The sequence below is a fragment of the Tachyglossus aculeatus genome, chromosome Y4 (genome assembly GCF_015852505.1).
Source record: "Tachyglossus aculeatus isolate mTacAcu1 chromosome Y4, mTacAcu1.pri, whole genome shotgun sequence".
In the NCBI taxonomy this organism is placed as follows: domain Eukaryota; kingdom Metazoa; phylum Chordata; class Mammalia; order Monotremata; family Tachyglossidae; genus Tachyglossus; species Tachyglossus aculeatus.
The window spans coordinates 1,356,833-1,378,278 of record NC_052096.1 but is presented as its reverse complement, the minus strand read 5'-3'; the positions used below and the strand labels follow the sequence as shown (position 1 = coordinate 1,378,278).

The following is a 21,446-nucleotide window of genomic DNA, read 5'->3' as shown; positions in this document are numbered from 1 at the left end:
CATGATATGAAACTGGTATTTGTTAAACACTTACTACTACCTGCCGCGTGCTGCGCTAAACGCTGGGGTAGAGACAAGGTGATCCGGTTGGACACCGTTCCCAGTTCGATCTAACGAGGTAGTGGGGAGAATGGGTATTGAAATCTCATTTAATAGATAAGGAAACTGAGGCCTAGAAAAGTGAAGTGAGGGCTACCGGGGCAATCAATCGATCACCACTGAGTGCTTCCTGCATGCAGAGCACTGTTACTAAGTGGCAGTAGGAAGGTCCCGGAGTCTCCCTGAAAAGTCACAACTGAGCAGACGGAGTGTCCCTGAAAAGTCACAACTGAGCGGACGTGTCAGCAGCTGGTCTTTATTTGGAAACAAGCGATTTGCAGGGAGGGGATGAGGGGCTGCAAATTGGAATTTTGGGGGGTCAGGATGGAATACCCTGGGTGGTGGTGTGAGGGGGAAGAGTGATAAATCTCTCCTCAGCATCCCTACCCACATCCCCTCACCTGTGTCCTGAGGCTTCCCAAAATCCTCCAGGGGACTTGGCCGAAGGTGGAGCCGGAGCCGCAGGTTGGTCCCGGAGTGAGCGGGCTCCCCTGGACTGGCCCTTGGTACTAGCGGCTCCAGCGCGTGGGTCCCAATGGGGTCCGTGAGAGCCACTTGGGGTAGGGGGAGGCCCATCAATGTCCGCCCCTCCCCCTCGTCCCCACCACCTCTGTGGCTGTGGTCTTCTTCACGGGGCCGCTCCAGGCCCTGGTCCTCCCCTGAGGTCGCCCCGGCCGCGGGTCCTCAGGCCCGGCATGTTGGGCAGCGGAAGTCGGCCTCTTGGGCAGCCCGGTAGCTGCAGCCAGCGCAGGCCACGTGGAACCAGGCATCGCAGTGGTCACACTGGACCCAGGTCACCGTCTCGTCCTGCGGCAGCCGGCAACGGGGAGCGGCGCAGGGGTCTCCCCCGGGTACTGGGGCTATGGGGTACTTCCGGGGCCGCCCACGACGTTTCCTAGAGAGACGGAAGAATGTGTGTGTGTGGTGGGAGGAGGGCAGTGACGGTGGGACATTTGAAACCATTACTGAGGGGAGATGGTGACATTACTTCACCACCCCAAACCCCTAAGGAGCTGAGGGGGTGGGTGGTGAGGGTGGCACCACTGGGGGGAAACGGCAGCCCACTGCCCCTTGGGTTTGCTGCCACCCTGGCTCTCCCCTGCCCTTCCTTCCCCTTTAGACGTCTCCCTGATCAGGCTCCCCTCTCTCACTAGGTTATGGCCAGAGGCCCCCCCACACCAGCAAGGGGAACAGGACCAATAGCTGCCCAACCAACTGCTCTCCTACCCCCCTCCTCTTGGCATCTACCACCGTGCCCCACCATTCCCACTTAGCTCCTCCTCTACCCCACTTAGCTCCTCCTCTAGACTGGAAACTCCTTCGGGGACGATGATGATGACGATAATGACGATTTTACGGGTGCTTCCTGCCTCTATTATTAAGGTATTTGTTAAGCCCTTGCTATATGCCCAGCACTGTTCTAAGCCTTAGGGTAGCTAAAAGATCATCAGGTCTGACACAGTCCCTCTCCCCACACAGGACTCCCATCATAATACTCCCATCACAGGACTCTCCCCCTTTTAGACTGTGAGCCCACTGTTGGGTAGGGACTGTCTCTATATATTGCCAATTTGTACTTCCCAAGCGCTTAGTACAGTGCTCTGCACATAGTAAGCGCTCAATAAATACGACTGATGATGATGATGATGATAGTAACTGGTATCTTGTTAAGCCATGTGCCAAGCACTGCTGAGTGGAAAGAGCATGGGCTTTGGAGCCGGAGGTCATGGGTTCAAATCCCAGCTCTGCCAATTGTCAGCTGTGTGACTTTGGGCAAATCACTTCACTTCTCTGTGTCTCCGTTCCCTCATCTGTAAAATGGGGATGAAGACTGTGAGCCGCCCGTGGGACAACCTGATCACCTTGTAACCTCCCCAGCACTTAGAACAGTGCTTTGCACATAGTAAGTGCTTACTAAATGTCATTATTATTATCATACAAGCTAATCAGGCCCCACACAGTCTTAGGTAGGAAGGAGAACAGGTGTTGAATCCTCGACACCTACAGATGAGGGAACTGAGGCCCAGAGAAGGAGGTGACTTGTCCACGGTCACCCGGCAGGAAAGTGGGGGAGAACCCTGGTCCTCCTGGCTCCCAAGCCCGCCCCCGCCCATGCTCACCCGCTGGGGGTGACGGGCGTCTTCTCCATCCGCGGCTTCTTGCGGGGGCCGGGTCGAGCGGCCGGAGGGCTCTCCCCGGGCACCCCCTCATCCTCCAACTCGGCCAGCACCCTGTGGGCCGACTTCCGCCGATTGCGGGGGGCCGGGGGAATGTCCGGGGCCCCCTGTCCTCCAACAGCGGGGGCGGGGGCCGGCGCCTCGACGGGCCCTCCGCCCCGGGAGAAGGTGAGGGGCTGAGGCCGCAGTTTGCTGAGGCTCCCGATGGAGCTGAGAATCAGGGTGGCCTTGGGCGAGGGGGACGGGGCGCTCAGGGGCCGCTGGGGAGCCCCCCGGGAGGGCAGCATGGGCCGGAAGCCGCCCCCGACCCCCGTGGCCCGGGGCACGGTGATGGCGGCGAAGTCCTGGGGCCGGACGCGGACGCGCTGGAACATGAAGCAGAACTCGGGGGGCTCGGTGCCGGGGCCCCCCTCGGAGCCAAAGGTCAGGAGGTCGCCGTCATCCAGCTCCACCCGACGACCCCGTGGGAGCCGGACGTTGTTCACAGAGGTGCCTGGGGGAAGGTGGCAGGACACGGAGACTAAGGTGGGGGGCTTCCGAGGGGAGACCCGACCACACGTTCACCCCCCAGGGAGAGAGTCAGGGTGCCACACTCACAGAGAGAAGCAGACACACACACTCACTCTTCTAGACTGTGAGTAGGGACCGTCTCTATATGTTGCCAACTTGTACTTCCCAAGCGCTTAGTACAGTGCTCTGCACACAGTAAGCGCTCAATACGATTGAGTGATTGATTGGGTTGGACCTGGCCCCCGTGCAATTGTGGCATTTTTGCAGTGCTTGCTCTGCTGAGTCTAGAGTAATTATTAATAACAGTAATTGTACTTGTTAAGGGCTTACTATGCGCTAGGCACTATACTAAGTACTGGGGCAAATACAAGGTCTTCAGGTCCCCCATGGGGCTCCCGCTCTAAGTAGGAGGGAGAACAGGGAAGCAGCGAAGCTTAGAGGAAAGAGCCCGGGCTTGGGAGTCAAGGTCATGGGTTCTAATGCCGGCTCCGCCACTTGTCAGCCGTGTGACTTTGGGCAAGTCACTTAACTTCTCTGTGCCTCAGTTCCCTCATCTGGAAAATGGGGGTGAACACTGTGAGCCTCATGCGGGACAACCTGATTCCCTTGTATCCCCCCAGCGCTTAGAACAGTGGTGGCACATAGTAAGCGCTTAAGAAATGCCAATCGTTATTATTATTAACAGGGGTTGAATGCTCATTTTGCCGACGAGGGAACCGAGGCTCGGACAAGTGATAATGATAATAATGATGGCATTTATTAAGCGCTTACTATGTGCAAAGCGCTGGGGAGGTACAAGGTGATCAGGTTGTCCCACGTGGGGCTCACAATCGTAATCCCCATTTTACAGATGGGGTAGCTGAGGCCCAGAGAAGTGAAGTGACTTGCCCAAAGTCACACAGCTGACAATTGGCGGGGCCGGGATTTGAACCCACGACCTCCGACTCCAAAACCCGGGCTTTTTCCACCGAGCCACGTTGCTTCTCGGCCCTGGGTCACAGGGCAGACAGACGAGTGGCAGAGTCGGGGATTAGAAGCCGGTTCCCTCCGACACCCAGGCCGGGGCTCTGTCGTTTAGGCCACGCTGCTTCTGGACGCTTGGGGTCCCGGGGGAGGGCCGGGGCTTTCGGGGGGCCCCCCCGGGGCCCCGCTCACCGTGGCTGCTGCAGTCCAGCAGGCTGACCCTCCAGTCTCCGTCCCGCTGGGCGTCCCGCTCGGCGTGCAGCTCGGCGTGCACCCGGGACACCAGGCCGGGCTCCCGCTCCGGGCGGAGGGGCACGTCGCACAGGTCCGCCCGCCGGCCCAGCCGGTAGGTGCAGCCGGTCCCCGCCGGCCGGAACGTGTACAGGTCCCCGCCCCCGCCCCCCCCCATGCGCAGCAGCTGGAAGCAGGGCAGCATCGGGGGGCGCCGCCTACAGCCCCCCCCCCCCGACCCCCGGCGGCGGCTCAGGCTCGGGGCCCCATCGGGGGAGCCCCTCCCTCTTTGCAAAGTCGGGGTGCGGGGGTGGGCCCGGGGACCGGACAACTTTAGGCCATTCGCTCAAAGCTGGGCACGCCCCGTGCCAGTCGGGGCCCCCCGCTTTCCCGGCCGGGGCGAGCCCGGGCCCCCCCCAGATTGCATAGCAGTTGCAACCGCGGAGCCTCCGTCCCCGGGGGGGGATGCTACGTTAGCCCCTTCGCTCCCGCAGGCCGAGGGGGCGGGGGGCCTTCGGCCTCCCCACTTCCGGTGCCAAGGGAACCCGGGGAGCCCCGTCTCCTAAGGTGCCAAATGGGGATCGCCCCTTAGCCGTGCAATGCAAACCGGGGATCGGCCCGCCGCCGCCGCCGCCGCCACTCTTCCGTTGGCGCCCCGGGCGATGCAATGTCGGGGAGCCCGAGCGAGGCAGACCCCGGCTCCGGGTGGGGCGCCGGTCCGCAGCCCCGCAGCCCCGACAGGTCCGGCCGCCGTTTGACAGGGACCGGGGCCGGGCCGGGGCCGGGGCCGGGCCGGGGCGGGGCGGGGCGGGGCTACCGTTGCTGGCGGGCAAGCGCCCGGCCCCGCCTGCGGCCACCGGGGGACCAAACGCGCGCGCGCGCCCCGCCCTGACCACGCCCCCCCCGCCGCTCCTGATTGGTCGGAGCCGCCCCGGCCGCCCCGAGCCCATTGGTCAATTCGTCGGCGCGCGCCGAAAGAGCGAAGGCGGGCTCCCGCGCGGGCGCCGCCCTCGCCTCCTCATTGGCCGATGGATTTTCCCGGGTTTCGCCGGCGGGGGCGGGGCCGGGGGAAATCCACCGCCCCGGGCCGCCGCGCTCTCTGATTGGCCCGCCCTCCGAGCCGCCACTGCGGCTGCGCCCGGCTCCCCGCGGGCGGCCCCTCCCGCCGGGCGGCCCGCGTCGCGCAGGCGCAGAGCGGGGTTGGGGGGGCGTCTGAGGCGAAGGGGGTGTCTGAGGCGAAGGAGGCGGGACCCGCTCGACGGAGGGGAGATCGGTGCGGGGAGGCGGGACGGGGACGGGGACCGGGACGGGGACGGGAGCGGGCCTGACCACAGGAAAAGTCGGAGGGAAGGCCCGTGGAGACTCGGGGGGGTTTGAAGGCCTGAACCCGCACAGCACGGCGAAGGGAGGCAGGGCCTTTCGATAATGGAGGAGGAGAGGAAGCCGGGAGGGAAGGAGCCACGAGGGACGGCGACACAGATAATAATAATCACCATGGCAATTATGACGCGATTACTATGAAGCAGCGTGGCTCAGTGGAAAGAGCCCGGGCTTTGGAGTCAGAGGTCATGGGTTTTTTGTGTGTGTGTCTGTTTTTTTTTAATGGCATTTATTAAGCGCTTACTCTGTGCAGAGCACTGTTCTAAGCGCTGGGGAATTTACAAGGTGATCGGGTTGTCCCCCGTGGGGCTCACAGTGTTGATCCCCATTTTACAGATGAGGTAACTGAGGCCCAGTGAAGTGACTTGCCCAAAGTCACCCAGCTGACGAGTGGCGGAGGCGGGATTCGAACCCATGACCTCTGGTTCCAAAGCCCAGGCTCTTTCCACTGAGCCACGCTGCTTCTCTGCTGCTTCTCTGGGTTCATATCCCAGCTCCGTCAGTTGTCAGCTGGGTGACTTTGGGCGAGTCACTTCACTTCTCTGGGCCTCAGTTCCCTCGTCTGGAAAATGGGGATGAAGACTGGGAGCCCCCCGTGGGACAACCTGATCACCTTGTAACCTCCCCAGGGCTTAGAACAGTGCTTTGCACATAGTAAGCGCTTAACAAATACCATTATTATTATTATGAAGCGCTTTCTAGACTGTGAGCCCACTGTTGGGTAGGGACTGTCTCTATATGTTGCCAACTTGGACTTCCCAAGCGCTTAGCACAGTGCTCTGCACACAGTAAGTGCTCAATAAATATGAGTGAATGAATGAATTTAGTTTATGCAGATGTTTAGTCTATTTTATTTTGTTAGTATGTTTTGTTTTGTTGTCTGTCTCCCCCTTCTAGACTGTGAGCCCGCTGTTGGGTAGGGACTGTCGCTATGTGTTGCCAACTTGTACTTCCCAAGCGCCTAGTACAGTGCTCTGCACACAGTAAGCGCTCAATAAATACGATTGAATGAATGAATGAACTTGTACTTCCCAAGCGCTTAGTACAGTGCTCTGCACACTAAGCGCTCAATCAATACGATTGAATGAATGAATGTGCAAAGCACTGGGGAGGTTACAAGGTGATCAGGTTGTCCCACGGGGGGTTCACAGTCTTCATCCCCCATTTTACAGATGAGGTAACTGACACACAGATAAGTGAAGTGACTTGCCCAAAGTCGGGATTGGAGCCGGGATTAGAACCCATGACTCTGACTCCAAAGCTGGGCTCTTTCCACTGAGCCATGCTGCTTGGAGTGAGGGTATAGGGGGAGAGGCGGGGCCGGGGCCTCGGGGACAAACGGATTTCATCGGGATTGGGATCCTGATTCTTCCTCCCCCCGCCCCCGCCCTTCAGGATCTGGCCTCAGTGGAGACCGGACAAGCAGAGTCGTTGTAGTAATAATAGTGATGATGACATTTGTTAAGCGCTTAATATGTGCCAAGGTCAAGTCAATCCCAGAACTTGTACTTGCCTCCCGTGTGTCCGCTTTTCCTGGCTTCAGTTTCCTCATCTGTAAGATGGGGATTCAATATGTGTTCTTCCCTCCCACTTAGACGGAGAGCCCCTCGTGGGATAGGAACTGGATCGGATCTGATTGTTTTGTATCTCTCAGTGACATGTTCCCTGCCCTCAGAGATTTTTCACTCTTAAGGGGAGGGAAACTGAGGCCCAGCTTGAGTGGGGAAGGGTGTGATCGAGGCCATATGCATACAGTAAGTCAGGAGGCAAAACAGAATCTCAGTCCTTCGGTTCAGCGGGTGACCCCCGAGGGGAGGCTCTGGGGTTATTTTCATTTAGTAGATGGGGAAACAACTGGGCCCTTCCCGTTTTTGAGTCCTGTCTCTTCCCCCCGCACCCCTCCCCTCCCAGCTCGTCCCCACAGGACTCCCCCTGCCTTCCCCCTTAAATTCCTGTCCATCCCTGGTTTGTTATTATAGGGTTTCTATCAGGAGCCGGGCAGGACAGACTTGATCTCCCAATGGCTTTATTGTAAGGTCCTTGGGAACTGGGGGAGAAGGAGATGTCAGAGCTGGGTGGGACTGGCTGTTATCTTAGGAGCTGGGTGGGTTTGTTGTTGCAGGGTCTTCAAGAAGGGTGGAGTGGGGGGCAGGGAGGGAGGGAGAGAAGGCGGTCAGGAGGCCCGAGAGCCAATGGGAGTTGGAATTGTTTTTCTTCTTGCCCAGGGGGAGCATGGCGAGTCGAAGATGGAATCTAGACCCCCCAGCTGCCTTTGCCATGCCCCAGGCCGCAGGTATTGAAATATGGTACTTGTCAGGTGCTTACTGTGTGCCAAGCCCTGTTCTGAGCACTGGGGTAGATACAAGTTCATCAGGTTGGACACAGTCCCCGTCCCACCTGGGACTTTCAATCTTAATCCCCATTTTACTGACGAGGTAGCTGAGGCGCAGAGAAGTGAAGTGACTTGCCCAAGGTCACACAACAGACAAGTGGCAAAGCCAGGATTAGAACCCAGGTCCTCTGACTCCCGGGCCTGTCCTCAATCCACTAAGCCATGCTGCTGTATTGGTGGGGGGCTCAGCTTGGTTCCAGGAGAAGGCCTTGATGCTTCTTCTCTTTTGTAGCCTGTCCTCTCCAGGCCCTCTGGGCTCCCACTGCCACTCTGAGCCCTCCATCCATCCCCGTCTCATCATCATCTTCTCCATCTCCCTCCCGCCAGGTTCCAGGGAGCTGGTTCCACCATCTCACTTCCAGGCCCGGCCCGCCGCAGCTCCTTCCTGGGCCCTGGCTGGGGCCCAGCTGGAAGTGCTGGAGCTGAGACGGGAGAACCAGCAGCTCCGGGCCGCGATGTTGGGGTGGAGCGGGGGACGCGACGCCTCGGAGGAGCCGGGGCGCGGGGCCAGGTAAGGGTGCAGCCTCCCCAGCTCCCTCCCCATCCCTGGATGAGGGAACAGAGGAACCCCACCTCCCTCGATCCCCAGGTCCCTCCGGGATTGGGACTTTCAGCCCCTCTAGACTGTAAACTCCTCGTGGGCCGGGAATGTGTTTTATTGTACTCTCCCAAGTGCTTAATACAGTGCTTTGCACACAGTAAGCAGTCAGTGAATACAACTGAATTGAATGAATGAAAGCTAGAGAAGCGCCTTCCCGTGCCCACCTCGAGTTCTTTGTGCCCCCTAGAGCAGTGTGAGAGACCCTACCTCAGAAGCTCCTGGGTAGAGCCTACAAACCCTGTCAATCAATCAATGTTATGAATTGAGCGCTTACTGTGTGCAGAGCATTGTACTAAGCGCTTGGGAGAGGACAGTATGACAGAGTTGGTAGACACATTCCCTGCCCACAACGAGGATACAGTCTAGAGGAGGGCAGGGCCCCGGCCCCCTTCCTCCTCCCCCAGTAGAGGTCTGCCAGAGACACCCATCTCACCTCAAGCCCCTGTTCCTTGCTTGTTTACGGTATTTGTTAAGCATTTACTATGTGCCAAGCACTGTACCAAGTGTTGGGGTAGATACAAGCTAGTCAAGTTGGACACAGTCCCTGTCCCACATGGGGCTCACAGCTTTACCCCCCATTTTACAGATGAGGTAACTGAGGCCCAGAAAAGTTGAATGACTTGCCAAAGGTCACACAGCAACCAGGTAGCGGAACCAGGATTGGAACCCAGGCTCGTGCCCCCTTTGCATCGGGCCACACTGCATCCTCCTCCTCTCCACAGGTTCCGGGACCAGGAACGGCCCCAAGGTCTGAGCCAGCAGGCCCAGCTGGTCCCTCCGCAGCAGCAGGAGCTGCCCAGGCTGGAGGCGGAGGCCCGGCAGGGGGCTAAGCCGGAGGTCCAGGCTGAAGAACTGGAGGCTCTGAGGCAGGCGGGACGGGCAGAGGCAGAGGAGCTGCGCGCCAGCCTGGCCCGGGCCGAGGAGGCCCGGCTGAGGCTGGAAGAGGGAGGCCGACAGGAGCTGGAGGCCGCACGGAGGCAGCACGAGGAGGAGGTGAGCGGAGGATAGAGGCCCGGCCGGGGCGGGGAGGGACCGTGGGGTTTGGCGTGGAGGTTGGTGAGCACGATCCGGGCCTCCCACTGGTGAAAATCCAGGGAACGTAGCTACCAAGCAGTGTGACCTAGTGGATAGAGCCCGGGCCTGGGGGCCAGAAGGACCTGGGTTCTAATCCTGGCTCCAACCATTTGTCTGCTGGGTGACCTTGGGAAAGTCACTTCACTTCTTTGGGCTTTAGTGTCCAATCTGATTACTTTGTTTCTACCCCAGAGCTTAGAATAGTGCCGGCACACAGTAAGAGCTTAGCAAATGCCAAAAAACCTCTGTTGTATCATCCTCTCTTAAGCACTTAGTACAGTGCTTTGCCCACAGTCAATGCTCAGTAATTACCATTGGTTGAATAATTGCTTGATTTGGAGCAAGAAGATTGGAAGCTGAGAGGTCTCCTTCCCTGTGTGCTCGCTCTTGTTTATGTATCTGCCCCATTACGCTGGGGTGCTCCCAGAACGTCTGTGGGGAAAGAGTGTAGAAAGAGTACAGGCTTGGGAGTTCTCATCACAGCTCCGCTAATTTCTTGCTGTGAATTTGGGGCTGGATGGATTAAATCCACCAAGCTAGCTCTCTTCCTCCTTTCAAAGCCCTACTGAGAGCTCATCTCCTCCAGGAGGCCTTCCCAGACTGAGCCCCCTCCTTCCTCCTCCCCTCCCCCCATCCCCGCCTTACCTCCTTCCCCTCCCCACAGCACCTGTATATATGTATGTACGTATTTATCACTCTATTTTATTTGTACATATTTATTCTATTTATTTTATTTTGTTAATATGTTTTGTTCTCTGTCTCCCCCTTCTAGACTGTGAGCCCACTGTTGGGTAGGGACCATCTCTATCTGTTGCCAACTTGTACTTCCCAAGCGCTTAGTACAGTGCTCTGAACACAGTAAGCACTCAATACATACGATTGAATGAATGGATGAAATGCGCCATTTGTTAGGCACTGACACTGTACAAAGCGTACAAAGCGCTGAGGTAGATCCAAGATAATCAGGTCATCCCCAGTCTGTCCCACATAATAATAATGATGGCATTTATTAAGCGCTTACTATGTGCAAAGCACTGTTCTAAGCGCTGGGGGGGATACAAGGTGATCAAGTTGTCCCACGTGGGGCTCACAGTCTTAATCCCCATTTTACAGATGAGGCAACTGAGGCTCAGAGAAGTTAAGTGACTTGCCCAAGGTCACACAACAGACATGTGGTGGAGCTGGGATTTGAACCCATGACCTCTGACTCCAAAGCCCGTGCTCTTTCCACTGAGCCACGCTGCTTCTACATGGGGCTCCCAACCTCAGGGGCACGGGGTGGGTGGGTATGGGAGAGAATTTTTATCCCCATTTTACAGATAAGGCTACTGAGGCCCAGAGAAGCTAAGTGATTTGCCCCAGGTCATACAGCAGGCAGAATTAGGCAGTTCATTCATTCATTCAATCGTATTTATTGAGCACTTACTGTGTGCAGAGCACTGTACTAAGCGCTTGGGGAGTACAAGTTGGCAACATATATACGGTCCCTACCCAACAGCGGGCTCACAGTCTAGAAGGGGGAGACAGACAACAAAATAAAACATGTTAACAAAATAAAATGTGCGGAGGGAGGGCATTCCAGGGCAGGGGGAGGACGTGAGACTTCCTGACTCCCAGTTCTGTGTCATCTGCTCTTCATTTTTCATCTTTGCATTACTTGTGACCTGTTTCAACTGCAGTTGGGAGCCTCCTGCCAAGCCAGATTAAAGCTCCTTGTGGGCAGGAATTGAGGGGCTCTCAACAAACCCCGCTCCTCAGAGTAGCATGGCCTCTGCCATTCTTCCGCCCCCACACTCCGCAGGTAGCCCACCTCACCCAAGCCCACCTGGAAGCCCTCTCCACCCTCCGAGGCCAAGTCCAAGAGCTGCACAAGACCGTCCAGGACCTGGAGGCCAGGGGTGGGCAGGAGGCTGCGGCCCTGGCCGCCGCCCAGGCAGAGGCGGACACCCTGCAGGAACAGCTCAAGTGAGGCCGGGAGGTTGTGGAGGTACCGGGTGCGGGCAGGGGAGCCGAGGGCACCCCACCCTGGGAAGGCAGAGGTCTGAGGCTGAGGAGGCCCACCGATCTTCCAGAAAGAGCCGGGAGGAGCTGGAGGCCCGAGACTCACTCGTCCGGCAGCTGAGGAAGCAAGTGGCGGAGCAGGGAATGGCTCAGACCAGGTGCCAGGCTTGGGAGCAGGAGAGGGGCGAGCTGCAGCAGGCCGTGAAGGTGAGACGGCGAGCGGGCCCCGGGAGGAGAAGGGGGAGCCAGTGCCGGGTGGGATGGGGGAGCAGGTGCTGGGCAGAGAGGGGGAAATGGGTGAGAGTGGAGAGTGGGCCCCAGGCAGGGAGTTGGGGGGCTTAGGGATCCACTCCACAGCAGGCGGGCAGGGGAGCGGGAACAGTTCCAGTGGGGCCAAAGCGGTGGTCGGCGCCGGTGACCCTTGGTGTCCATTGGTGGGCAGAGGCTACAGGAGGAGCGGGTGGCTCTTAGCAGCACTTCGGAGCTGCTGCAGGTCCGCGTCCAGAGCCTCACGGACATCCTCACCCTGCAGGAGCGAGAGCTGGCTCAGAAGGTCGGGCCCCCGTCCCCTTTCGGTCCCCACCCTCTTCCTAGCCATACCCCCTTTCTGGCCCCTGGCAGCTCCAGATCCCCCTCCCCGGTTTCCCCCCAGCGCCCCACCCCAGAATCAGCTGGTGGGTTGTTGTGGGTTTTTTTTTTTTAATGATATTTGTTAATCGCTTACTATGTGCCAAGCACTGAACTTAAGATACGTAGGATGTTCCCTCCCTTCAGCTCCCCCATCCCCCCCCCCCCCCCCCACGCAGCCGTGACTCCCTCATTCCATCCCTCCCAGGTCCCGAATGTGAACATCCTGGAGCCAGAGACGGACCGCAAGGCCAGGGCCCTGCTGAGCCGTTGGCGGGAGAAGGTATTCAGCTTGATGGTGCAGCTGAGGGCCCAGGAGCTGAGCCACACCAAACAGACCTGCCAGCTGCAGACGGAGGTAACCCCCTCCCACCCCCGAGGAGGGCAGATGGAGCCCGTAGCGGAGCCAGGAGGGAAGATGGTGGCAGGGAGAAGGATTGGGGAGAGGTGGTTAGCTGGGCATGTGGTTGCCATCCTCCCCATCTTGCCTGCCCAGTGCTCCCATCTCCCCATATCTTCCTTTGGGACATAGGTGCCCTGCTCACCCTTGCTGCCCTCCACTCCCCCTCCCACCTCTCACCTCACGCCCCGACAGGTGGCCGAGCTGAAAAAAGAGGTGGCGTCCCAGAGGCAGCAGGAGGCCCTCCTGCTCCACTCCCTGAAGGGCAAGGAGGCTGAGGTACAGATGGAGCAGATCAACAGCAAGGTGAGTCACGGAGGTGGGCAGAAGACCCACAGGGTACGCAGGCATGCACCCCTCCATCCTCTCTGTCAGTCAGTCCACCAGCGGGATATACTGAGCACCTACCCCGTGCAGAGTGGGAAATCAGTTGGATTTATTGCAAGTTTACTGTGTGCCGAGCACTGTACTGAATGCTTGGGAGAGGACAGTACAACAGAGTTGGTAGGCATTCTCCCTGCCCACCACAAGCTTACAACCTAGAAGACCTTATTGAGTGCCTGAGGGAGGGTGATAGATGTGGTCCCTGAAAAATGATAATAATAATGAGGGGTATTTGCTAAGCGCTTACTGTGTGCAAAGCACTGGGGATAGATACAGCACCATCGGATCGGGCACGGTCCCTGTCCTCTCTCTAGAGCTCTCAGTCTTACGGGGAGAGAGAACAGGTATCGAATCCCCATTTTACAGGAGAGGAAAACAGGCCCAGAGAAGTGAAGTAACTTGCCTGAGGTCACACGGCAGGCAAGGGGTGGATCCGGGAGTAGAACCCGGGTCCTATGACTCTTAGGCCTAGGTCCTATCCATTAGGCACTCTTACTTCTCTGCCCTCAAGGAGCTTACAGTCTAGTTGGGGGAAGACACAGTAAGTGCTCATTAAATACTATTGATAATAGGGCAAGCACTTAGAACAGTGATCTCTCCACACAGTAAATGCTCAATAAGTACCACTGATTGATTGAAGAAAGTGCTTGGCTCTGGGGAGGTGAGCAGGGCTAGGGATTGTTGGGGGTGGAAGGGGGGGGTCCCCTTCTCTGACTCCATCCTCTCTTCCCCCCGACCCAGGTTCTGCAGGGGGAGCTGTCTCGCTCCCAGGACTCCAGGCAGCAACTACAAGACCAGGTGCAGGCTGCTGAGGGACAGATGCAGCTGCTCTCTGAATCTGTGCGCAGGTAAAAGGGGGTGGGAACTGTACCCAAAGCACTGGGGAGAGTCTCAGGGGGTGGGCTGGGCTTGAGGGGCCGGGGGGACAGGGACGACAGAGGGGCCAATTGAGCCATCAGCCAATAACAGTGAATAACTGTGGTAGATGTTAAGCTCTTACTTTGTGTCGAGCACTGAATTGAGCTCTGGGTTAGATACAAGGTCATCAGGTCAGTCCCAATCACTGCCTGATCTAAGAGGGAGAAGAACAGGTAGTAATAATAACAACAACTGTGGTATTTAAACCAAGTACCGTACTGAGGTCTGGGGTACTTACAAGATCATCAAGTCTCACAGTCTAAGTAGGAGGGAGAACGGGGATTGAATGCCCATTTTACAGAGGAGGAAACTGAGGCACTGAGAAGTGAAGTGACTCCCCCAAGGTCACGCAGCAAGCAAGTGGCAGAGCCAGGATTAGAACCCAGGTCTGCGCTCTTTCCCTTAGGCCACGGCGCTTCCCCATCGGTGGTATATATTGAGCCTAGATGGGAAGCTCGTTGTGGGCAGGGAATATATCTACCAACTCTGCTGTATTGTCCTGTCCCGAGCGCTCAGTGCAGCGCTCCACACACATTGATTAAGTGCTCAATCAATACCGTTGACGATGAGCTGGTGCCTCCTGCCCTTCCTGCCCTCAGTTCCCAGCAGGGACTCCTGGCCCGCATGGCGAAGGTGGAGGTGGCCCTGGCCCAGCTGCCCGGCCTCAGCACCAGGCTCAGTTACGCTGTCCGCCAGGTCCGGATCCTGCAAGGTGGGAGCGGTCCCTGACTCCACACCCCATTCCCCTGCTCCCCTTCCTCCAGCTCCCCTCCCCAGCTGCTCCCCGGTTTCTCTCCCCGCCCCATTTCTTCTTCTCTCCACTGTCTCGAATCTCGATGAGCCGGCTCTCTCTGCGTCTCGTTCCTCCGCAGGGCTGGTAGCTCGGAAAGTAGCCCTGGCCCAGATACGCCAGGAGGAGAGGTAAAGGATCGGTCTGGGGGGAGGTCTGAAAACCTGGGGTGGTGTCGCTGGGGAGAGGTCTGGAATTTGGGGCGACTGGGAATGCCAGGAATTGGGAGGAGCTGGACGCCACCCCGGTGCCCCTGCCCCCCGCAGCGTCCCCGCCGAGGCCGAGGCCCTGAACTCAGAACTGCAGCAGCTGCGGGAGGAGCGAAGCCGCCAGGATGCCGAGCTGCGCTTCAGTGCCCGGCTCCTCCAGCAAGAGGTGGCCCGGGCCCGGGATCAAGGTACCCAGCCCACCCGCCTCCGGGTGACCCTGAGCAGGGGCTGCCCGAGGCCTTCTCCAGCCACCTTAGAAACCACCGGTCCCCAGCGGTCCTGCTTAAGGCGGGCACGTTCAGTTGCTGGTCTTTGACCAAGTGCAGGGGGCTGCCCCAAGATTAGGGAGGACAAGACGATGGCAGAGGGAGCCAGAGTGAGAGGGACACATGCATCATGCCTCCCTCCTCCCCGCAACACACACATACACTGTCTAGACTGTGAGCCCACTGTTGGGTAGGGACCGTCTCTATATGTTGCCAACTTGTACTTCCCAAGTGCTTAGTACAGTGCTCTGCACACAGTAAGCGCTCAATAAATACAATTGAATACACACGCAAGCACACAATTTGTCTCTGTCTTCCTCATACAGTCCCGCCACCCAGGGGGCTGCAGAGCTCACACTCCCCCATCAGCTGGCTTTTTTGCCCTCCTCTAGATTGTGGGGGAGAAGGGCCCTCGGCTCCCAGCTCCCACCATTCCTTCAATCGTAGTTATTGAGCGCTTACTGTGTGCAGAGCACTGTACTAAGAGCTTGGGAAGTACAATTTGGCAACATATAGAGACAGTCCCTACCCAACAGTGGGCTCACAGTCTGGAAGGGCTCACCACCCTGCACCAGAACCCTGGAGAGCAGCTTTTGGCAGTGGTGTGTGCAGCTAATTCAAACCCAAGCTGGGGCAGATCTTGCTGGAGAGAGCGAAAGAGAGAGACAGAGACAGCCGAGAGAGAGAGAGAGAGAGAGAGAGAGAGAGAGAGAGTGTATTTGTGTGTGGTGGGAGGCAGGGCCTTCAGACTGCAGGCTTTGTCCCCAGGGCAGGCGGAGCGGCAGCGCCTGGCCGAAGCCTCGCAGAGTCTGGAGCGGGAGCTGCGGGAGACCCGGGAGGCGCTGGGCAAGACGGAGACCCGGCTGGAGGCGGCCCTGGCCGGGCAGCGCGACAGCCAGGACCAAGTGGACTCCCTGAGGCATGAGCTGGGCCAGCAGCAGGAGGCTTACGGGAAAGGTAGGGGCGAGGGGAGGGCTGCTGAAGGGCTGCCTAGACCCCCGGGAGCACGGGGGGCTCCATGCTCTGCCTCCCATGTTCCCCAGGCTTGATCTAGGGTAGAGTGGGCTCGTGCTCAGCTCTCCTGCCCCATGTCCTGTGTCCCCCACTTGTCAGCCCTCCCGCGGATCCCAGTCCTGATGTGGGGCAAAGTGAGCACATCCTCAGCCCTCCTGCCCCGTAGCCCCTAGCCCTGACTCGGGAGCATAGCAGGCACGTGCTCAGCCCTCCCGTGTCCCACGGTCCCAGCCCTTACCCAGGGGTCCCAGCGGACCCGTGCTCAGCTCTCCCCCCGGTGCCCCCTGCCCCAGTCCTGCAGGAGAAGGTGTCGGAAGTGGAGGCCCAGCTGCGGGAGCCGCTGGCAGCCCTGGAGAAAGAGCTGAGCGCAGCCCGGAGGGAGCACAGCAAAGCCGGTGAGGCAGGGGAGGGGGCCCGGGTCGGGGACGAGGGGCGCCTTCTGGGTTCCGCCTGGGCCTCCTGGTGACCCCGCGGTGCCGGCCCCCCCCCGGGGGAAGTGGTGTCCCTGCGGCAGGCACAGCGCCAGGCTGCCCGGGATCGGGAACGGAATCTGGAGCTGAGGCGGCTCCATGAGGAGGCCCGCCAGGAGGAGGAGGCCCGGACCAGCCGGCGGCTGCAACAGCTGGAGCGGGACAAGTGCCTGCTGCTGGTGAGAATCCTCCCCTCATCTCCCTCCTCCCCTCCCCACCCCCGGCTCCCTCCCCCTCCTTTCCCTTGCTGAGCTGGAAGCTACACCCCACCCCCACCAAGGGCATGTGAGGAGCAGCCCCAAGGGCTGGCAGGGGGTAGCCTGGGCCACAGAGGGGCGGGTGGGGGAGATAAGGGGCAGGGGTAGGCTGCTGAGGGTGATGTTGAACCATTTCTTCACCAGAACACCCTGCGCCAGGAGGGACTCCTCTCCCACTACAAGCAGCAGCGCCTGACTTTCCTCCCCAGGCTCCTGCCAGCCTCGGGGGACCCCACGGATCCCAGCGTGGGGCCTCGCCCCAGGACCCCCACAAAAGGTAGATGTTGGAGCGCCAGAGACCCTCCTCCCCATACCCTTCTTCGACCCCCACCTCCTCCCAGGGCTGTCCCTGGATGCCAGCCTGAGAAGCCCTGAGTTCTTCCTAGAGGCAGAGGGGTGGGTTCAGGGAAGCAGCGCTCCGTACTGGAAATCAATCAATCGTACGTATTGAGCGCTTACTGTGTGCAGAGCACTGTACTAAGCGCTTGGGAAGTACAAGTTGGCAACATATAGAGACGGTCCCTACCCAACCCGGGCCTGGGTGTTAGAGCACTTGGTTCTCATCCTGGCTCCGCCACCTGCCTGCTGAGTGACCTTGGGACACTGGCAGTTCCCTCATCTGCAAACTGGGGATTCAGAACCTGTGCTCCCCTCCTACTTAGACTGTGAGCCCCGCGAGGAACCTGATGATCCACCCCAGCGCTTAGTACAGTGCTTGGCACGTAGTAAGTGCTTAACAAATACTCCAGTTGTTATTCTTTCTCGTCCACAGAATCCTTGGTGGCTGTTCTGGATGGTCTGCAGAGCCTGAGCACAGCTATCACCCAGGAGGAGGAGGAGGAGGAAGTGGAAGGGGAAAGGGGGGACTCCAAGGCGAGTGGATAGAGGTTGCCCAGGCCCACCTCTACCTGCCCTCCCCATAGGGGGTAAGAGCTGGGGGTTGGATACTCTCTTGAGGCAGGGGTTGGTTGCACCAGGAGTGTGCTTTCCTGCAGCAAGTAAAATGCTTTTGTGGAATCGGGCAGCGAGGGTAATCTTCTCTCCCGCTTCCGGGGGGCCCCTGCCACCCAGGGTCTAGCTGGTCAGCCCCTGGGGTCTGGTATTTTTCTGTGTGGGCTGATCCACCTGCAGCCGTGTTTCCAGCGGACAGGGAGGGCAAAGTTGTGGCTTGGTGGGGGCGGGGGGAGGACGTCGGGAGGTCACATCTTGAAGGAGGGCGGGGGCCACCCCCAGCTACGCACCTCTGCAAAATGGCATCGGTGACATCGTGTGATGCAGCACAACCTGTGTGATGTCACACATCTCCGGGTCCGAGGCCACCCCGCCATGACGTAAGACCTTCTCCTCTGCAGCCCCGGCCCTTCTCTCCCTCAGGGAATGTCCCAGCGGCCGCCCGCCAACTGACCATCCTGGCTGAGCCGGCCAAAGGGCCCGAGGCGGGAGAAGTTTCTTCCGTTCTCTTCCTGCTTTTGACTCACGGTCCCGAGGCTGCCCAGGCTCCTCCTATTGCTGGGTACCGGTCCAGTTTCTACTGAGTCAGAGCCGAGGCCCCCAACTTCCGTAATCTGCTTGGGAGCAGGATGAGGGTGGTGGTGGGGAAACATGCAGGGGAGAGCCGGTGGCAAAGACAAGGAAAAGTGGAAAGTAGCAGGGGCTTTGCCGGCTATGTGACCTTGATCAAGTCACTTCGCTTCTTCGGGCTACAGTTTCCTCATCTGTAAAACAGGGATTCAAAACCGTGACTCCCTCCCGATTAGACTGGGAGCCCCTTGGGCGTCAGCGACAGTGTCCAGCCTCGTTAGCTCGTATCTACCACAGCTCTCAGAGCAGTGTTTAGCACAGGGTAAATGCTTAACAAATACCATCATCAGCATGGGGAGGTCTTGCAGGGAAGCGTCCCGGCTCCAGCCCCTCCATGCGTGGCACTTCTGGACCCTCCCCGGGCCGGGCTGGGCACCTGGCCCCTTGGCCCTGTAATTAAGCTGCTTCCCCACGCAGTTCGGTCCGGAGCCCTGGCCCACGACCAGCCCCTTTGAGGGGTCGAAGTCAGAGGCCTCAGACGGGCGGAGCAGGGGGCCACCAGGACTCTGCAGGACAGCGGGGGCTCGTGTGGGAGAGCTGGGGCCCAGGGGGGAGTCAGATGCCTGGGTCCAGGGAGGGGAAAGAAGGGTCCCAGGCACAAGAGTGGCAGATAATGGCATCTGGATCTTGAAACCAGGAACTTGAACTTGATGATGCCACTGGATGGAGCGTGGAAACTCCTTGGCTTCTCCCTGTACCGGTCCAACCAGTCACATCCGGGGGCCGGTACCAGTTGAGTCACTGGGGGCCTTCCTTGCACCCCCTCCCCTCCCCAGTCGACACAGCTCCATCCCGCCCTTCCTCCGGCCCCTATAAAGCTGGTCAGGGCTCCCAAGGCCCCAGTCCCATCCCTCCCCCCGGATGGCCCGGGAACAAGAGATGGGCAGGATGCTGCACTTGAAGTTACTGGGAATACTGGTTCTATGTCTCCACGCTGGGGGTGAGCTGGGGCGAGAGTAAGGGAGATGGGGGTGGGATGTCTTGTGGGGTGGCCTGGAGGGGGGGAGCATTTGCAGGTCGGTTGGGAGACCCGGGAGATGGAACTTAGGGTGCAGGGGAGGTGGAGAATGAGGGGCTCTGAGGAAGGGGACTTGAGGGCTTCCCTGAAGGTCCCTGAGTTGGGGAGTGGCTCGTCTTGGGGCCCGGATGACCCGGGAGGTGAATGGTCAGAAGGGGGCTTTGGGGCAGGGGGGCTTGGGAGCTTGGGGGGGGGGCGGTGGAGCGGTTTAGGGTCTGGGACAATTTAGAGGGTTGAGCTTGGGGTCGAGGGTGTTTGGGGGCACTTGGAAGACCTATGGGCTTGGGCAGTTCTGGGTGTCGGGTGAGGCAGCCGCCCGCTTTTGGGGTTTGGGTCAGCTAGGGAGTCTGGCTGGGTTTGGGGTTTGGATGAGCTGCGGGAGCGTTTCACCCCCCCTTCTCTGTCCCCCCCAGGCATCACGGGCATTGGGGACCCCCCGCCCCAGCCACCGGCCGACACCCCCGCCTGGCCCCAGGGCCCCCCGATCCCCGGCGACCCTTGGCCCGGTGTGCCCCCCATCTTTGAGGACCCCCCGCCCCCGGGCCCCGGCCGCAGAGGCCTGCCCGACCCCGGCGTCTGGCCCCCCAACCCCGGGCGGCCCAGCGCCCCCCAGCCTCTGCGTCCTGACGACCCCTGGCCCGCAGGACCCCAACCACCCGAGAACCCCTGGCCCCTGGGCCCCGAGATGGATGCTGCCCCCCGCAACGAGCCAGACTTCGACCCTCCTCGAGAAGAATACCGATGATGGGGACCCCCTGACCTCCCCCGAAGTCCCTCAACTTAGGGACCAACCCGAGCCTTCTCCTAGCCCCCCACCCTCAGATCCCCTGAGCACTCCCGCTCCTCTCTGACACCTTCAATCCCTCCAGGCCCCCCCAGTTCCACCCGCATACAGCGGCCCGAAAGACCCAGCCTGGGCTGGAGCCCTCGATTCCTCCCCGAACCTCGGGACTTCTCTCCTCCCTCCCTGACACCCCAATCTTTCTCCGGCACCCCACTCTCCGCCTCCATCCTCTGTAGCCTTTCCAAAGGCCCCGTTTTCTCCCCCCCGCCCGCCCTTCACCTCGCTTCTCCCCGGGATCCCCCCGAGCCGGGAGGGGCTGAGACCCCTGCCGCCATTTGGCAGCCTCCTTGGGAGCCGCAGGCGGGAGGTGTGGGGGTCTCGTCCACCGGAACAAGACGAAAAATAAAAATCAATAAACTTCGACTTTTTCTCTCCCAGTCCCCGCCCTCCGGAGATCTCCAAACGTTTCGTAGCCCTGATCACAGCCCCTCCCCTCTGAAAGGTTAGGGGTCCTTTCCACTCCCCCCCACCCCACTTCGGGCAGGAGGGAAGGGGGGAGAATAATAATAATAACAATGATGGTATTTGTTGAGCGCTTACCCTGTGCCAAGCACTGTTCTAAGAGACTTACTCTCTGGTGACTCAGAAACCAGACGGCCTGACAACCCCATCCCACAGACATTCATTCATTCAATCGTATTTATTGAGCGCTTACTGTACTAAGCGCTTGGGAAGTACAAGTTGGCCTCCCCTCGGGACCTCCAGACCTCAGCCCTCACTCTCAGCATTCATCCAGCTTCTCCCTGGTGAAACATTCCCCACTGCCCAGAAATCTATGGAGTGACAGCCAAAGCTGAGCTGGGCTGGGGTGACCACAGGCCAGAGCCTTAAACCTCAAGCCTCAAGTCTGGCCAGGGATTCTGAAAAAGTGTTAAGAGTGTGCAGAATGGGGAGGAAGCTGAGGGGAGAGAAGTGGAGGATGGGGGATGGGGGTTGGGGGGAGAGGGGGAGAACCAGGAGGGAAGGGAAGGAGGAAGAAGAGGGGCCCAGGGGCCCAGTGTCTACCAACTCAGTTACATTGGACTCCCCCAAGGGCTTAATACAGTGGTCTGTACAAAGTAAGTGCATAAATATGAATGATTGATTAATTGAGGGGGAAGATCAGGAAGGGAAAGGGGGGGAGGAAGAGGAGGGGAGGGGAGAGAGGGGGAGGAAACAGGAGAGATGGGAGGGTGAGGAAGGGGGCGGACAAGGAGGAGTGAGAAAGGAGGAGGGGGAAGAGGGAGGAAGGTGAGGGGGG

At 59.4% G+C, this 21,446-nt stretch overlaps 2 protein-coding genes across 3 annotated transcripts; one reads left to right on the top strand and one right to left on the bottom strand.

Moving 5' to 3' along the window:
* Nucleotides 1-339: 339 nt before the first annotated feature.
* On the bottom strand, nucleotides 340-4,185 carry TCF19 (transcription factor 19). Its single transcript, XM_038768838.1, has 3 exons — nucleotides 3,942-4,185; nucleotides 2,220-2,769; nucleotides 340-994 (listed from the first exon to the last, which is right to left on the bottom strand). Exons 1-3 carry the CDS (start codon nucleotides 4,183-4,185, stop codon nucleotides 784-786), a joined length of 1,005 nt encoding a protein of 334 aa, XP_038624766.1. The 3' UTR covers nucleotides 340-783.
* A 1,326-nt stretch (nucleotides 4,186-5,511) lies between these two features.
* On the top strand, nucleotides 5,512-19,853 carry CCHCR1 (coiled-coil alpha-helical rod protein 1). Of its 2 annotated transcripts, XM_038768743.1 has the most exons (19): nucleotides 5,512-5,545; nucleotides 7,586-7,653; nucleotides 8,080-8,263; nucleotides 9,076-9,346; nucleotides 11,229-11,392; nucleotides 11,500-11,635; nucleotides 11,871-11,981; nucleotides 12,264-12,413; nucleotides 12,651-12,761; nucleotides 13,581-13,687; nucleotides 14,357-14,469; nucleotides 14,630-14,678; nucleotides 14,814-14,944; nucleotides 15,791-15,979; nucleotides 16,330-16,431; nucleotides 16,534-16,685; nucleotides 16,908-17,040; nucleotides 17,536-17,689; nucleotides 19,776-19,853. In XM_038768743.1, the coding sequence occupies exons 2-18, from the start codon at nucleotides 7,593-7,595 to the stop codon at nucleotides 17,646-17,648; spliced, it is 2,277 nt and encodes a 758-aa protein (XP_038624671.1). In that variant the 5' UTR covers nucleotides 5,512-5,545; nucleotides 7,586-7,592; the 3' UTR covers nucleotides 17,649-17,689; nucleotides 19,776-19,853. The 2 variants fall into 2 exon arrangements, with proteins under 2 accessions (XP_038624671.1, XP_038624670.1); XM_038768742.1 differs by lacking the exon at nucleotides 19,776-19,853 and having other exon boundaries at nucleotides 17,536-17,771.
* Nucleotides 19,854-21,446: the final 1,593 nt, after the last annotated feature.

Coding starts and splice junctions, on each gene's coding strand:
- TCF19 (XM_038768838.1), bottom strand. CDS start 4,185: ATGCTGCCCTGCTTCCAGCTGCTGCGCATGGGGGGGGGCGGGGGCGGG. Junction 2,770..3,941: donor GCTGGACTGCAGCAGCCACG/GTGAGCGGGGCC, acceptor ACCTTCCCCCAG/GCACCTCTGTGAACAACGTC. Junction 995..2,219: donor ACGCCCGTCACCCCCAGCGG/GTGAGCATGGGC, acceptor CCGTCTCTCTAG/GAAACGTCGTGGGCGGCCCC.
- CCHCR1 (XM_038768743.1), top strand. CDS start 7,593: ATGGCGAGTCGAAGATGGAATCTAGACCCCCCAGCTGCCTTTGCCATG. Junction 9,347..11,228: donor GGAGGCAGCACGAGGAGGAG/GTGAGCGGAGGA, acceptor CACACTCCGCAG/GTAGCCCACCTCACCCAAGC. Junction 15,980..16,329: donor GCAGGAGGCTTACGGGAAAG/GTAGGGGCGAGG, acceptor CCCCTGCCCCAG/TCCTGCAGGAGAAGGTGTCG.